The sequence below is a fragment of the Capsicum annuum genome, chromosome 12 (assembly GCF_002878395.1).
Source record: "Capsicum annuum cultivar UCD-10X-F1 chromosome 12, UCD10Xv1.1, whole genome shotgun sequence".
Classification (NCBI taxonomy): Eukaryota; Viridiplantae; Streptophyta; class Magnoliopsida; order Solanales; family Solanaceae; genus Capsicum; species Capsicum annuum.
The window spans coordinates 148,298,706-148,314,129 of record NC_061122.1 but is presented as its reverse complement, the minus strand read 5'-3'; the positions used below and the strand labels follow the sequence as shown (position 1 = coordinate 148,314,129).

General features: G+C 35.1%; 1 protein-coding gene across 1 annotated transcript; it reads right to left on the bottom strand.

Annotated features, from left to right (window-relative positions):
• Positions 1–204: 204 nt before the first annotated feature.
• LOC107850928 lies at positions 205–3,275 on the bottom strand. Its single transcript, XM_016695765.2, has 2 exons — positions 2,880–3,275; positions 205–2,052 (listed from the first exon to the last, which is right to left on the bottom strand). The coding sequence occupies exons 1-2, from the start codon at positions 2,983–2,985 to the stop codon at positions 470–472; spliced, it is 1,689 nt and encodes a 562-aa protein (XP_016551251.1). The 5' UTR covers positions 2,986–3,275; the 3' UTR covers positions 205–469.
• Positions 3,276–15,424: the final 12,149 nt, after the last annotated feature.

Genomic DNA, 15,424 nt, shown 5'->3' with positions numbered 1-15,424 from the left:
TATATATATATATCACAGAAAGGGAAACTTCTTATTCTCTAATTTCAGCCTTCATGGTTGCTGGTTTATCTTGAGAAACTTCTTATTCTCTAATTTCAGCCTTCAGGGTTGCTGGTTTATCTTGAATTAATCTTGAGGGGGGACCGACAGATTGGCTCTTTGGTTGGTACAATTTATGTTAAATTCATCTTGAGAGGGCACAACTGCAAAAACGACTTTAGTCATGGAAATTTATGTTACAATTTACATAGAATAGGATAGTCATTCAGTACGAACAATACTTTTCGTCAGAGCTGCCAAAGAGGTTTTTTCATTTAAACCCCCTATTGCAGTGTAACTACTTAGCAGGTTTCTCACATTTAATATATGCAAGAAATGGTGAGGATAAGACTAAATTCATAAGGGTGTTCAGTGCATTTTGGACCATGTGCAACTGTGCTAGAGATACCAAAGCACACTGCCAAACCACCTACCATCTTTCATCCCCCAACCAATTGTCCTTTTCCTTTGGTCCTGTTGGCCCTGCTTCACCATAAAGTTCAGTTGGAAATAGCTCAATGAGACTCTCTACTGAAAATCTCATGAAAAAAGGAAGATGTTTGATTATTCTTTCCATTTCTGATCGCCCGTCGTACATCATGGTTGGACCCCATTCCCTCATATACTGCAACCATGGTGGTTCTGCAACAACTCCCTCTCCAAGGTACTCGGCAGCTACAAGTTGATATTTGGTGCTAGAGTCCACATAGTACTTGCTACGGGCACAATCGTTTCTCACTCCAACCCCGAGTTTGGTAGAGCCTTGAAGGTAGCAGCCAGGATGCGGGAAACTTGCGTGGCCATTTCTTGATGCATATACAATTGACTTGTTACCCTCGATGAACTCCAAATCGCAGCCATTCACCCATTCCCCACCACTATGCTCCGAGAAATACACGCTCCAGAGTTCACCAGAAAAGTTGCTGACACGGAGTGTATAGTGCTCCCAATCACCAACATGCTCTCCTACTTTATTCAAAGCAAAACTCAACAGTCCAATCTTGACGGTAGCCGGTCCATTGAAAGGACAGAATATCCACATCGCAATATCTGTGGACGTTCCCCCTAAAGCTGGTTTAACATGAACATAGAGCTCTGCACTCTCAATATTTCCACATTTGACATTGGTTCTATTTGCATCATCGTTATTTGGCAAATCGAGCCAATATTTACCATCGTTTACTCCTCCCGCAGGCAAGTTTGAGCCTTTTGAGTTGATGAATGTACCATTATTCTTTCCATCTTTGTAAAGGAGAGCTCCATTCATGAAGAACCATGGAACAGAGGAAGGCAAATAAATCTCATCTGGATGGAGATAAACTGTTGGTCCATAGTGCTTGATGAGGGCATGGATCTGATCGAAATTGGGCATTGCATGTAGTGAAGAGTCGAGATTTTTCAAGCATGCAACATCGAGTTCATCTCCAGAACTGAAGCTTGTACTACAGAAAAATGTCCCAACAGAAACCCCTGCACACAGCATGCCCCTCTTGCAAGGTCTAGTTTTCCAAACTTGAAACTGGTTCCTTGGGAAAAAGGAATCTGAACTAAACATCATTTCAGAGGCCTCACATTTTTCTGTCAGGTCAGCTCGGACACATCTAACTTCATCAGGATCGGGTTCATTAGGCTCAACGGAAGCCAAAAATCCTATAGATTTATAACCAGCTGGTGCATTTGGCATCCAAATATAACCACTTCCATTGTATTGGGAGTCCGAACTCCAAATTAAAGTGTAGTTCAGAGGCTTTTGAAGAGCAGGAAGCTTTAGAGCTGAATTTTGGTCAGCAGATAAGTCTTTGGCAGCAAGAACATAGCCAGTTAAGTGCTCACCATCTGGCTGACAATAGTGACCAAGCATATAATATCCTTTTGGAATTCCATCTGGCTTATAAAAGGAAACACAGTCTGATTTTCCAAATGATGGGCTGCAATCCCAAATTTTCTTAAATTTGGTGATTTGAACAACTTCAATTTCCCCTAAACATATTCTTCCTGTACCAAAACCTTTGCCTACAAAACAACATATGCCATCAGCAAACTGAAATTCTCTTGAGCATGCATCTTTTTCTTTTTGGTCAATTCAATAACAACATAATACTCAGTGTAGTCTCACTTGTGGGTTTGGGAGGGTAATGGGAACGCAGACCTTACTCCTACGTTGGGATTGAGAGGCAGAGAGGTTAACTCTATCCTTTTCTTATTTGTAACAACATATCCGAAAGTATATTGTCTTAAAGCATCTTCTTATTTAGAAGGGACAAAATGTTTTTGTTTCCTAAAACAAAAAGTTGAAGTAGAAACACGAGTTTACTCCAAAATTAGAAAATGTAATTTTTCAAGCCTGCAGATTTGAACTTTGAAACAGTCCCAGCTTCTATTGCCAGACAAACAGTTGACCAAGTTCATAAATTTCCTAGAATAGAACACCATATTTGACCAAGTCTTTAACAGAAAATCAGCAGGAAATGAAGAAAAAATTCCTTCTTCCAAATTAGGATTTTTAAGAGGATAAAAAGTAATTATTCTGATTACCCATTTGATCATAAATGAGCATAACACATAGTAAGAATTATGCAAGAATTGAGTAGAATCAAAGAAAAAGGAAACCATCTTTATTTTCTTCTAAGAAAACACAACTGATCTATCATCATATCCGCCACTTTCCTGTATGTTTTTGTGAAAGAGAGACAGAGAGACAGGAGAGAGAAAGGTCAACTGAAAACAGCGCTTGTATGAAAGACAAAATTTACAAGAAAAACAAATATTTTATTTTATCCCCCCCAACTCCCCACCCCCCACCCAAAAAAAAAAAACCAAGAACTTTGATGAAGACATACCTTGAGGCCATTTAGGAAGGGGTGAAGGCAAAGAAAATTTCTGTGGTTCAACTTCAGGGTAATAATCAGTGAGATTGTCCCAACACCAACACTCCCCCCTTAACATATTTCTTTTCCTCCTCCCTCTTCCCACTTCAAAACCCACAAAAATATTTATTCAACAACACATAAACAAGAACAATGGAAGTTCAAACTTGTGATGTTGGAGGAAGAAAGTTTTTTTTTCTTTATTTTTTTGGGTGAAGGGGTTGAGTAAGAAGAGAGCAAGTGGAGATGAAAAAGAATACAGTACAAAGTTGTTAAGAGGCTGCTGCTTTATTATTTTTAAGGATAATAAATAAAAATATATATTATTACTATCACTACTAAAGATAAATGTGGGGGAGCAGCCACAGCTCAGCTGACGGTCTGCCTTAGTCTGTTTATTATAACACTTTTAATTAATTATTTTATATTATTTATATATTAAAAAATTAATAATATTTTAAAAAAATAGACAGCTGCTTCAATCGTAATTTTACAATATTATTCTTAATTAAATATTATAAGTCATCTAAATATTAAAAAATAATATTTAATAAAAAAATAAATAGACATAAAATAATAAATTAACTCTTGATATCTTAATTTAATAAGAAAATACATAAAGTCCCCCTGATCTTGTTTGAGTTTTTTAAAAAGACACTTAAACTTTACTTTCGAACTATTACCTTACGAATCTTACTTAAATCGTTGCAAATACACCATTTTGACCCTTTGCATGTATACACGCACAACAGACGCGTGAAAAGGCTCAAAATTGTCTATTTTATCAATTAAAAACTATCACGTGTAAATAATTTGATATATAATTTTTTTTAAATCAATATTTATTTACTTTTTAAAATTATTCCATAACCCCCCTCCTATAACACCCTCCACCATTGTCTTCTTTCCCATTGACAACTTCTTCATCACCAAAACTCAACAACAACATCAATTAAAGCAACAACAAGAACATCATCATCACAATAACCCTCTTTCTCCTCAATCCTCTCAATCATCACCATAACTCTACTCACCTTTTACCATCACCATGTTTACTTTCTTCAATTTCAAGTTCTTATTTCATTTTTTTTACATTTTGAACAATTTTATAAAACTCAATATATATCCTCTTAAGAAGAACTATAAAGCTCCATTTTAATGGAGTTTTGATCTCATCATTAGACAATCAACAAACACATTAATCAACACAAATTAGTAAGCAATACAGAATTAATATAAACACAAAATTGAAACTACTGAACCATAAAATTAATATTGAAATTGAAAGAGACAGAAGAATGAAGATCGGTAACAGAATGAGGGTGGGGGTAGGAGTAGAGGGAAGCTACTGGATGGGAAATGGGGAGAGAGATATTGGACGGGGTAGGGGTGGGACAGAGGGGGTGGATGGGGAGATAAATAAAATAAAAAGAAAAACTTTATTAAAAAATATAAATAAAATATGAAATTAAATTATTTAACACGTGACAGCATCTGATTGGTGCGTGCATTCACTCTTTTTTTTGTAACTGAAATTTAGTGAAAAATGGTGTATTGCAACGATTTAAGTAAGATTCGTGGGGTAATAGGTCGAAAGAGAAGTTTAAGTGTCTTTTTAAAAAACTCGAACAAGATTAATTTTTTTTTTTTTTATGTATTTTCTCTAATTTAATTTAACATCTTATATGATACTCACTTAAATTTTCTTATAGTTCTTTTTAATAGCAATTTTGTTATACCACTTCTAATTAGTTATTATAAGTCGTTTAAGACATGTCTGCTTCACTACTTCAATGGTGATATTTGATTGACTCTAGAAATTATATAAGTATCGTTTAAATTGAAATAAAATAAAAAATATTATAAATCACAAAAATTTAAAATTTCAATAATTTTAAAAATCTACTATTTCTTACTATATAGAAGAGCGAGTAGCAGGCAGCTGACGCCTGCTTCTAGTTAGCGTCCTATTTCCAGCTGTCTTTTTACTCCATAACTTTACTATATCGTCCTTAATTAATTATTCTATTATATTTACGTATTAAAAATTAATAAAATTTAATTTTTTATAAAAGTAAAATAGATATTTATGATATGTCCGTGTCAACTGCTTTAACAGTAATTTTACTATATCACCCGTAAGTAATTATTATAAGTCATTTAAATATTAAAATATTAATAATATTTAATAAAAAAAATAAAATAGACATAAAATGATAAATTAATTTTTGATATTTTAAATTAATTTGACATTTTACATGAGGCCCACTTAAAATTTTTGCACAAGTATTTTTTAAAGCAATTTTGTTATATCACTTCTAATTAGTTATTATAAATTATTCAAGATGTGCCAGTTTCGTTACTTCAATAGTGATATTTTGTTGACTCTCAAAATTATATTAGTGTCACTTAAATTGATATTAAAAAAATATTATAAATCACAATAATTAAATACTTAAATTAATTTTAAAATCTAAATTGACTATCAATACTATAAAAATTTGAACAAGAAAACTATTATAAATTAAAATAGCAAACAACTTAAAATAGTAAGTTACAATATCAAAAAACATTATAAATCACAATATTTAACGATTTAAAAAAATTAAAAATATATTAAAATATAATTAATTATTTAATTTTATTTATGTCACATAAATTAAAATAAAACAGAGTGTGTCAATATCTAGTATAGATAAAGGAGAAGTTGTTCTAATTTCCCATTGTTTGACGTCGTTGCTTTGTACCTGAAAGCTGGGGGTCTCGGTTGGGGGTTCCGTGGCGGATTTTAAATTATATGGAATACTACTTTTTATTTATTACTCTTCTGAGATGTCATACTACCAGTTTCTTTGTACCTATCAATAAAAGCATAATACGTAAATACGATTTTAAATTTAACACTAAATTATAATTTTGATCTTAAATTTTGATAGTGTACAAATAGAACCTTTAACTATTTAAAATTGTACAAATATGATCTCCAATTCTACGTGAAAAAATATATGTTCAACACGCAAAATTGGGTGCGTCTAGCTTAAAGTCTAAGGGTATAATACATAAATATAACCGTAAACTTGACACCAAATTATAACTTTGACCTTAAACTTTGACAGTGCACAAATATGACCTTTAACTATTCTAAACTGCACAAATATGACCTTTAAATGACTTTTCATTATTATTTTTTCATTATTTTTGGCTCAAAGATGAAAATGAGATCTAATTTCTTTTGTCATTGCGAAAAAAGAATAATATTGAAGATTTATTAATTAGGTGGGTCAGCCTCATACGAAAAAATCGCGCGGGTATGTATATATATTATAAAGCAAAGGGCGAATTTATGTTATATAATATATCTAAATATAATTTATTTAAATATTAAATTAATGATGAAACTATACTAATAATAAAAAAATTATAGCTTTAATAAAATGTTATTAAATTAACGTTATTAAGGATAGTAGTAGTAGTATATTAAATTAACATTATCAAATTAACATTATTAAAATGTTAGTATTAAATTAACGTTATCAAAACATTATTAAATTAACACAGGAGCCCACCTACGTGGTTGCCATGGGGTTCACCCGACCCCCTCGGTAAAAAAATTACGTTGTATATATAAGGTAGAAAATCTATATTTATGTACGTATATTAATGTTGAACCACATGAAACAAGACACTAGATAGCCCAGTGGTGTTATTTTCTCTTCTTGGGCGCTTCCTTCAGCCTACTGCGCGGGTTTGATCCCTGCTAGTGATTTTTTTTTTTTAATAAAAAAAAAGCTAGGTGCTGCTACTATAGAAATAAATAATAATAATAATAATAATAATAATAAAAAAAAAAAAAAAAAAAAAAAAAAAACTACGCCGTTTTAACATAAAAAACAAAACTTTAACAGTGCACAAATATGGCCTTTAACTATTCAAAACTGCACAAATAGCACCTTTCTCCAAGTCAGCCCTTTTAATGATGTGGCGCTGTGTGATTGGATGAGCTTTCCATGTAGGCGCGAGGGAAACTCATGTATGAGATTGCAAAATCGGAGGTCATATTTGTTCAGGTTTTGAATAGTTAAAGGTCCTATTTGTGCGCTATCAAAGTTTAAGGTCAAAGTTATAATTTGGTGTCAAGTTTAGAGTGATATTAATGTATTATGCCATCAAGAAATATCTACTACTTAGGATCATACATCTCTGCTATTATAAATATTTTTTTATAAATAGTATTATAAAATGTCTATTTAGTTTTAGGAGAAAAGTTAGAATTAATTATTTTGTGATTAAATTAACTTTTTATCTATAAATAGAAGGGTTCTCATTCATTTATATTTATACCCCGTAAAAAAATAATAGCCTTTTATTATGAAACTTGAGTTCATTGCTCTCAATATTTCAAGTAAGAACTGAAACACCTCGGATTTTGACACTTCGAAATTTCTTGAGCTTTAAGCTCACTGCCTTGCTTAGGACTTGACCATACAAATTGTATGGTATCTTGACGGGTCAGGTGACCCTAGTAGTAAAATGTCTAGTGGATGATGGTAGGGTTTTTGTCTTGGTTACTGCTTGGTCATATGAGTCATTAAGGGTGGTGATGAATCGGTAGGACGAACCTTAACCAAATTAGTAACTTAGTGGCTTGACTTTGCTCTGAGTACGAGTGGCTCACTAGGAGCCGTGAGGACACGTTACGAGTCGTGAGGTAAAGTCGCAGGTTGTCCAGTGTCTGACCTATTTGGGTACTATGTTGGTTACGATTAGACCCTATGATTCGTTGGGTCAGGTTACGAGTGGGATCATGGAGTCTTAAGGTCGACAGTGTATAGGTATCCAACTCACTATCTAGGATACGACTCAAAGCTACGAGTCGTATAATATGGTGACGAGTCAATGGGTCGACTCGTAAGCAAAGACAACTTTTTACAGCTTTTAAGCTGAGGGTATTTTAGACATTTTCCTCTTTAAGTCCCTTTGATACCATGACTTCAAACCTTTCTTGGGACTTCATTAACACATCATTCCCAATAAAACACTCTCAAATTCTGTCTCAAACTCTGTGTTCAAGCTACAGCTAGGGTTTCAAAGAAAATGGTCATCTAGGGTTCGAAGGGTGAAATCTCTTCCAAGTTTCTTGGTATTCCAGGCATGTTATTCTTCCCTCATTGTTATTTTACTTAAAGAACATGTTTTAATGTATGACTTTCATGGTATTGTTATGTCTTTTAAAATAAAGCTTGGGGGTCTTTGAATGCTTAATGTTGACTAATGTTTTCCCATGGTTTAATTATGGGTTTTCCTTGTTTTAAATATGGTTTTGAATATATGGGTGCATGGGTATAGTGGTGGAACTTGATAAATGTAACTTTCTCTAAACTTGTGACTTTTAAAGTAGTTATGACCCTAACCCTGAATTGTAAAAATGGTTAGTAGTTATGAGAAATGCGGGAATTTGAATTAGGGGTATAATGGAATCCCCAAAGTGCTTGGTTTGACTTTTTCCTTGAAACTAATACATGGTTTAAATGGTTAAGGATGGTTTTGCAAACCTTATGGGGTACACAGGAATCCTCTAAGTGATTATATAATGAAAACCTTATGGGGTACATGGGAATCCCCAAGTGATATAATAATAGAGTCTGCAGGGTACACGGGAATCCCCTAAGTGTTGGCTAATGACATTGCTTGCAAACTGTAGTCAGTATGACGATACCACTTTATAATGCCTTAATAATTGACTCCTAGAATTGGTGGTTTGGTTATGCGCTAAATGTTTTAATTAGACAATAATAGGGGTTGTGATAACTAGCCGTGAAGGTGAGTCTGAAGGACGGATACTGGAAACTCATATTTGCCGATATGAGGGTTGGTCTTAGTGACCTTATGCTTGCGGGGTACATAAGAATCCCCTAAGTCTATACATGCATATTTGTATCATGAAGGGCGACGGGTATACAGGAATCCTTGACCTTCTATATATCTCCGATTCGTGGGGCTACACGTATCTAGGCTTATCCAGGGGGTAACACTGGACCTATATAGCCCGTGGGTGGACTTATGATGGTAAAGCTACACAACTCAGGCTAGGGATATAAATACATGCTAAACCTTGTTCCTTATCCCGATACGGTATATATGTATACATGTGATTGCATATGGTTATTTGACTTGGTTTTGAATTACTGGCATTATTTTATGTTTATTCCTGAGTTACATGCTAGTGTTCACTCCACTAATTATCTTCGGGCAGTGTATCCCTACCCAATACAGGAACCGACCATACTTTCATAGCTCCTGCTCAGTGACTTGGTGATTGATAACGCTCAACTTACAACTCAAATTAGTGTAAGGCGGTCGTCGTCAATATATTTACCTAACATTGGAGTCGGGGTTGAATCCACAGGGAATAATGTGAGTGGCGATTAAACTAGTTTGAAATTATAGCTACAAGTTAAATCAAACAAATGATACAAAAATATAAAATGGGGTTTTAGTATTAATGTTTGTAATCAATATAAATGGAAAACCAGAGTTATGTTCACTGTGGGTTTAGAGAATTGACAGATACTAGGTACTGCTTAAGACTCTTGAAGTAAGTAGGAACAACAGAATATCCCTGACGACTATACTATCTAACTTATCTCTCGACCTCACCAGACAATTTATTATCTAATTCTCTCAAACTTAGATAATTTATCTATATCCAAAAAGATGTTATCTCAGGTAGATTAATCCAGCTACAGCATTAATTATTAAAAAGAAGGTTGCTAGCTTCCGAGCCGTGTTGATAATTCCCGTCCTCTAGTTTATTTCTCCGTCAGAAGCAAATAATAACTAAGGTACAATCTAATGTTTGCAACCACTAAATTTCAGTTAAAACCACAGAATTTCAAGATGTTCTACTACTCCTTGAATTCGTTAAACACCTAGCATCATATCGAACCTTAATCCTTGGATCCTATAACCCTGACTAATGGAATTAGCCGCTCATGATTTGATGAAAGAAATCACAAGTTGAATTCATGATGATAATAATCAACTTACGTATAGATGGAAAACAGCAAGTAATTTTTTCAATTAAATCCCAAGTTAGAAACCCAAGAATAGTTGATAAGAAAGAAAACTAAGAATAATTGGCGAAAGAGAACAATGTACGTGTTTCTCTCTCCAAAGTTCTTGTTCTGAATAATGAAAACTTGATAATTTAAAAATCCTTAAAATTGCTATTTATACTAAAGCCTAATTAAGGTAATAAAATAACAAAATCACAGCTGGGCTCGGATTTAGGTGACGCTATATTGGTGTTGATTGTCAGGCTTCTGACGGCGTCTAAGATATGTCATCAAAAGTCGTGCCTTATGAACCTGTTCTGCCTCACTCTGATGATGTCTTCCGACGGCTTACCAGAGGAGTGACGGCGTGTAGCAAATATCGTCAGACCTTCAGCTTATTTCACCATGTTCTGTTCCACTTGACGACATCTTATGACGGCTTACCACACTTGTGATGACATATTTAGAATGTCGTCACCTTCATCTAGCAACTCTTCTTCACTGTTCTTCCTGACACCTTGTTTTGGTAGCTTACCACATCTCTGATGGCTTGCAAGAAATGCCGTCATACTCATATCAGCTCACTTGTACCAGATTTTACTTATTTTGTTCATCTTTCCTATGTTTTCCTCCCATCCTTGACTTTCCTACAAAATCTTAAGAAATAACATCAAAAACACCAATAATTACTTAAGAACTTACAATTATTTCAAGTTAAAAGGTCTTAAATGTGCTACAAAAATCTAGCACATCAACACCCTCAACTTAAAAAAATTGCTTGTCCTCAAGCAACAACATAACACCATACTACGATGCTTAACCAAGAGGAACATAAGATACCTATCACAGTTGATTATCCAGTTTAGCTCAACACTCATGCCACTCTTCACGTTCAATTACTTATAAATCCAATTGTGCATATCAATGAAGATTAACAATGTGACCCGAAAAAATCAAGATATGGCATCAATTCAGAAACAATAACTATGCATATGTACAAGTTACACTACCCAAATAAGTAAACAACTAGCAATGCAACCGATGTGCCCTTACAACAAAGAAGTCTCTCCTCACTCATATATGAACTCAAGCATGTCAATGCGGGGATGTTCAAGAGACACTCACTCTCAGAAAGAAATTCCAATCAATGTATGTCAAATACCATATGCTTGCCCTTCTTTTCATTACTAAGGTGTCCAGACAGGTAAGTTAGGATCACTATAGGCCTTTTCTTCGGCTTGTAATGTAGGCTAAGGGATGGTATGATATTCAATGGCATTTAGAGTGACTAAGCCTCCTTGGAACTACCTTAACTTTTGGGGTTCACTTATTAACCTTTTTCTTCTTTTTCTCCATTTCTTGATCACACATTATTTAGGATGGATGAGGCTTTTGTTTTTCATTCTTTTTCTTTTCTTATTCTTCTCCCACACCACTCAGTTTTTTATTTTTTTCACTTATTCTTTTCCTTTTATTCTACCTTTCTTCATACCCAGTTTACATCACGCCCCCCTATGATGGCCACCCTCAACTTAGGTTATTTTCCTAAGTCAAGGTACATAGTGTCCAAGGAGGTCCAGGGCCAAAACAAGTTCATTATGATCTAAATGGGAAGGTGATAGGTGTCATAGAAAAAATGGTCAATTTAGGCTCAAAATAGGGATCAAGAGATATCATGTATACAGGGAAGGTCATTTAGGCAAAAAAGTGACTTAAAAATCAAAACGGCCTATGATCCTTTCCTAACCCCTATCTTTCAACCAAGGTAAGACTAACCGGGCAAGTTCTAGATTCAACACACATAGAAAATTGAGTAAGACCTCACACACACATGGCACAATGGTACATCACAAGCTACTACCCATTCGGTTCATACAATTATTAGCAGTGATTATCATGTTCCTAGTACTAATGCAATAAAAAGATTCACAGTAGCCACATATAAATGCATATCACATAGTTATAAAATAGACCAACGGAGAGGTGTTTATCAGTCTTAAAAATCAATAAAAATATGTCAACTGCTCTAGATACTTATTTTTCTCCATTTAACCACAACGCATCACAAAACAAACACAATACGCCTAAACATACCGGCTCTACTAGGAACAAGACTTTGGGGAAAAGAGGCACGACAACAAAAATCCCAAGAGGAATTATATGAATCATGAATTGGAGTTGTTGGCTGTGGTATTCGCATTAAAAATCTGGTGTCACTATCTGTATGGAGTGTTTGTGGATATCTTTTCAGATCATAAGATCCTGCAGTATGTGTTCACTTAGAAGGAGCTAAAACTCAGGCAAAAGAGATGTCTTAAACTGCTTAAGGATTATGACATGAGCCTTCACTACACTCTAGGTAAAGCTAACGTGGTTACTGGTGGTCTTAGTAGGTTATCCATGGGGATTCTAACTCATGTGGATAAGGAGAAGCGAGAATTGGTAAGAGATGTCTATCATTTAGCTAACCTTAGAGTTTGCCTCTTTGACTCGAAATATGGTGGTGTGATTGTTCAAGAGGTGGCAAAGTCATCTATTGGTGCTGAGGTAAAAGTAAAGAAAGTGTCAAATCCTATCTTGGTGTAACTCAAGGGTGATGTAGGTGGACAGAAAGTGATGGCCTTTGAGGTTAGTGGTGATGGTACCTTATGGTACCAAGAGAGACTATACGTTCCCGATGCAGATGAATTGCGAGAAAAAATCTTGGCGAAGGTGCATGAATCACGTTACACTGTTCATACTGGTTCGACAAATATGTATCATGATCTTAAAGAAATCTATTAGTAGAACAATATGAAGCGAAATGTAACTAACTTTATGGCTAAGTGCCTGGTGTGTCAGCTAGTAAAAGTTGGTCACTTGAGGCTCGGAGGATTGTATCAAGAAATTGAGTTACCCACATAGAAGTGGGAAATAATTAATATAGATTTTGTTACCGTTCTTCCTCGGTATCAGAATTAGTTTAATTCAATTTGGATCATCATTGATACGATAGCTAAGTATGCTCAGTTTTTGCCAGTGAGGACAAACTTCTAGGTGGAGGATTATGCCAAGTTATTTATTGAGGAAATTATGAAATTGCATGGGTGCCTGTTTTTATCATGTCAAATCATGGTGCTCAGTTTTCATCACACTTTTGGTGGTCATTTCAGAGAAGTTTGGGGACTAAAGTTAGTCTTAGTACGGCTTTCCACCTGTAGTACGATTGGCAAGCAAAAAAGACTATTCAAACATTGGAGGATATGCTCCGAGATTGCACGATTGACTATGGTGCTAGTTGGGTTGAGAATTTGCCTCTTATAGAGTTTGTGTATAATAATAGCTACCACTCTAGCATTGGGATGGCTCCATTTGAGGCCTTGTATGGTAGAAGGTGTAAGTCGCCTATTGGGTGGTTGAGTTTGGTGACACAGAGATGTTTGGCCCGGATTTAGTATACCAAGCCTTAGATAAGGTGAATGTGATTCGGTATAGGCTCAAAGTTGCCTGAAGTCATCAAAAATTCTATGTAGATGTGAGGCGTAGAAAGTCAGAGTTTGAGGTTGGGGATAAGGTGTTCTTGAAGGTATCTCCCACGAAGGGGGTGATGCAGAATGGGAAGAAATGAAAGATCAATCTCCGATATATTGGTCCGTACTTAGTTTTGAGAAAGGTTGGGAATATTGTATATGAATTGGAGTTGCCCTCTAGTTTGAGTTTCGTTCACCCGATGTTCCACGTATCTATGTTGAGGAAGTGTGTGTGTGATCCATCATAAATTATGCCTATCAAGGATATGGTATTTTGGATTCCTTGTATTACGAGGAAGTCCCTATTGAAAATTTGGATTGGCAAGTTCGTCAGTTGCGTATGAAGGATGTAGCTTCGATAACGGTTCTATGGAAAAACCACAAGGTCGAAGAGGCTACTTGGGAATCTGAAGAGGACATAAAGTTTAAGTATCCATTCTTATTTTTTGCTTCAAAAAATCGTGCATAAGGTATGTGTTATTCTTAAGATCTTGGTTTTCTGACTTTGTTAAAGGAAATATTGATTTCCTTGGCATCTTTGTTTTTTAACTTAGTTAAAGGTAAGAGAAGAGATATTTGGGGTTTAATCGTGCTAGTCAATGCCTTATCCCATCATTCGAGGACGAATATCCAAATGGGGGAGGGGGGGGGGGGGGAATTGAAACACCTCCAATTCTGGCCCTTGGAATTTTTTTGAGCTTCGTGCTCACTGCCTTTCTTATGACTTGACCATACGAGTCATATGGTGTCTTGACAGGTCAACCCTAGTCGTAAGATGTTCAATGGATGACGAGTAAGTGTCAGTCTTGGTTACAACTTGGTGATATGAGTCATTATGGGTGATGACGAATCGATAGGATGAACCTTAACCAAATCAGTAACTTAGTTACTTGGCTCTGCTCTGAGTACGAATGGCTCAATTGGAGCTGTGAGGACAATTTACGAGTCCTGATGTAAAGTCATAGGTTGTCCATTGTCTGACTTATTTGGGTACTGTTTTGGTTATGACTAGACCCTACGAGTCATTGGGTCAGGTTACAAGTAGGATCATGGAGTCGTAAGGTGGACATTTTATGGTGTCCAACTCATTGTCTAGGATACGACTCAAGGCTACGAGTCGTATGATGTGGTGATGAGTCAATGGGTCGACTCGTAACCAAAGATGACTTTTTACATCTTTTAAATTGGAGGTATTCGCACTTTAAGTCCCTTTTGATACCACAACTTAAAACCTTCCTTGGGACTTTATTAACATATCATTCCTAATAAAACACTCTCAAATTATCTCTCAAACTCTCTGTTCAAGCTAAGGCTAGGGTTTCAAAGAAAGTGGTAATCTAGGGTTCTAAGGGTGCAATCTATTCCAAGTTTCTTGGTATTCCAGGCATGTTACTCCTTCCTCATTCTTATTTTACTTAAAGCACATGTTTAATGTATGACTTTCATGGTATTTTTATGATTTTGAAATAAAGGTTGGGGTTCTTTGAATGCTTAATGTTTAATGATGTTTTCCTATGGTTTAATTATGGGTTTTCCTTGTTTTAAATATGGTTTTGAACATGTGGGTGCATAGGTATGGTAGTGGAACTTGATAATGGTAACTTTCTCTAAATTTGTTACTTTTAATATGGTTATGACCATAACCTTGTATTGTAAAACTGATTAGTATTTATGAGAAATGTAGGAATTTGAATTATGGGTACAGTGGAATCTCCAAAGTGCTTGGTTTGACTTATTTCTTGAAACTTATTCATGGTTTAAATAGATAAATGGTTAAGGATGGTTTTGAAAACCTTGTGGGGTACACGAGAATTCCCCAAGTGATTATATAATAAAAACCTTATGGGGTACACAAAACCCCCCAAGTAATTTTAATAATGAAGTCTGCGGGGTACACGAAAATCCCTTTAGTGTTAACTAATGACATTACTTAGAAGCTATAGTCGGTATGACG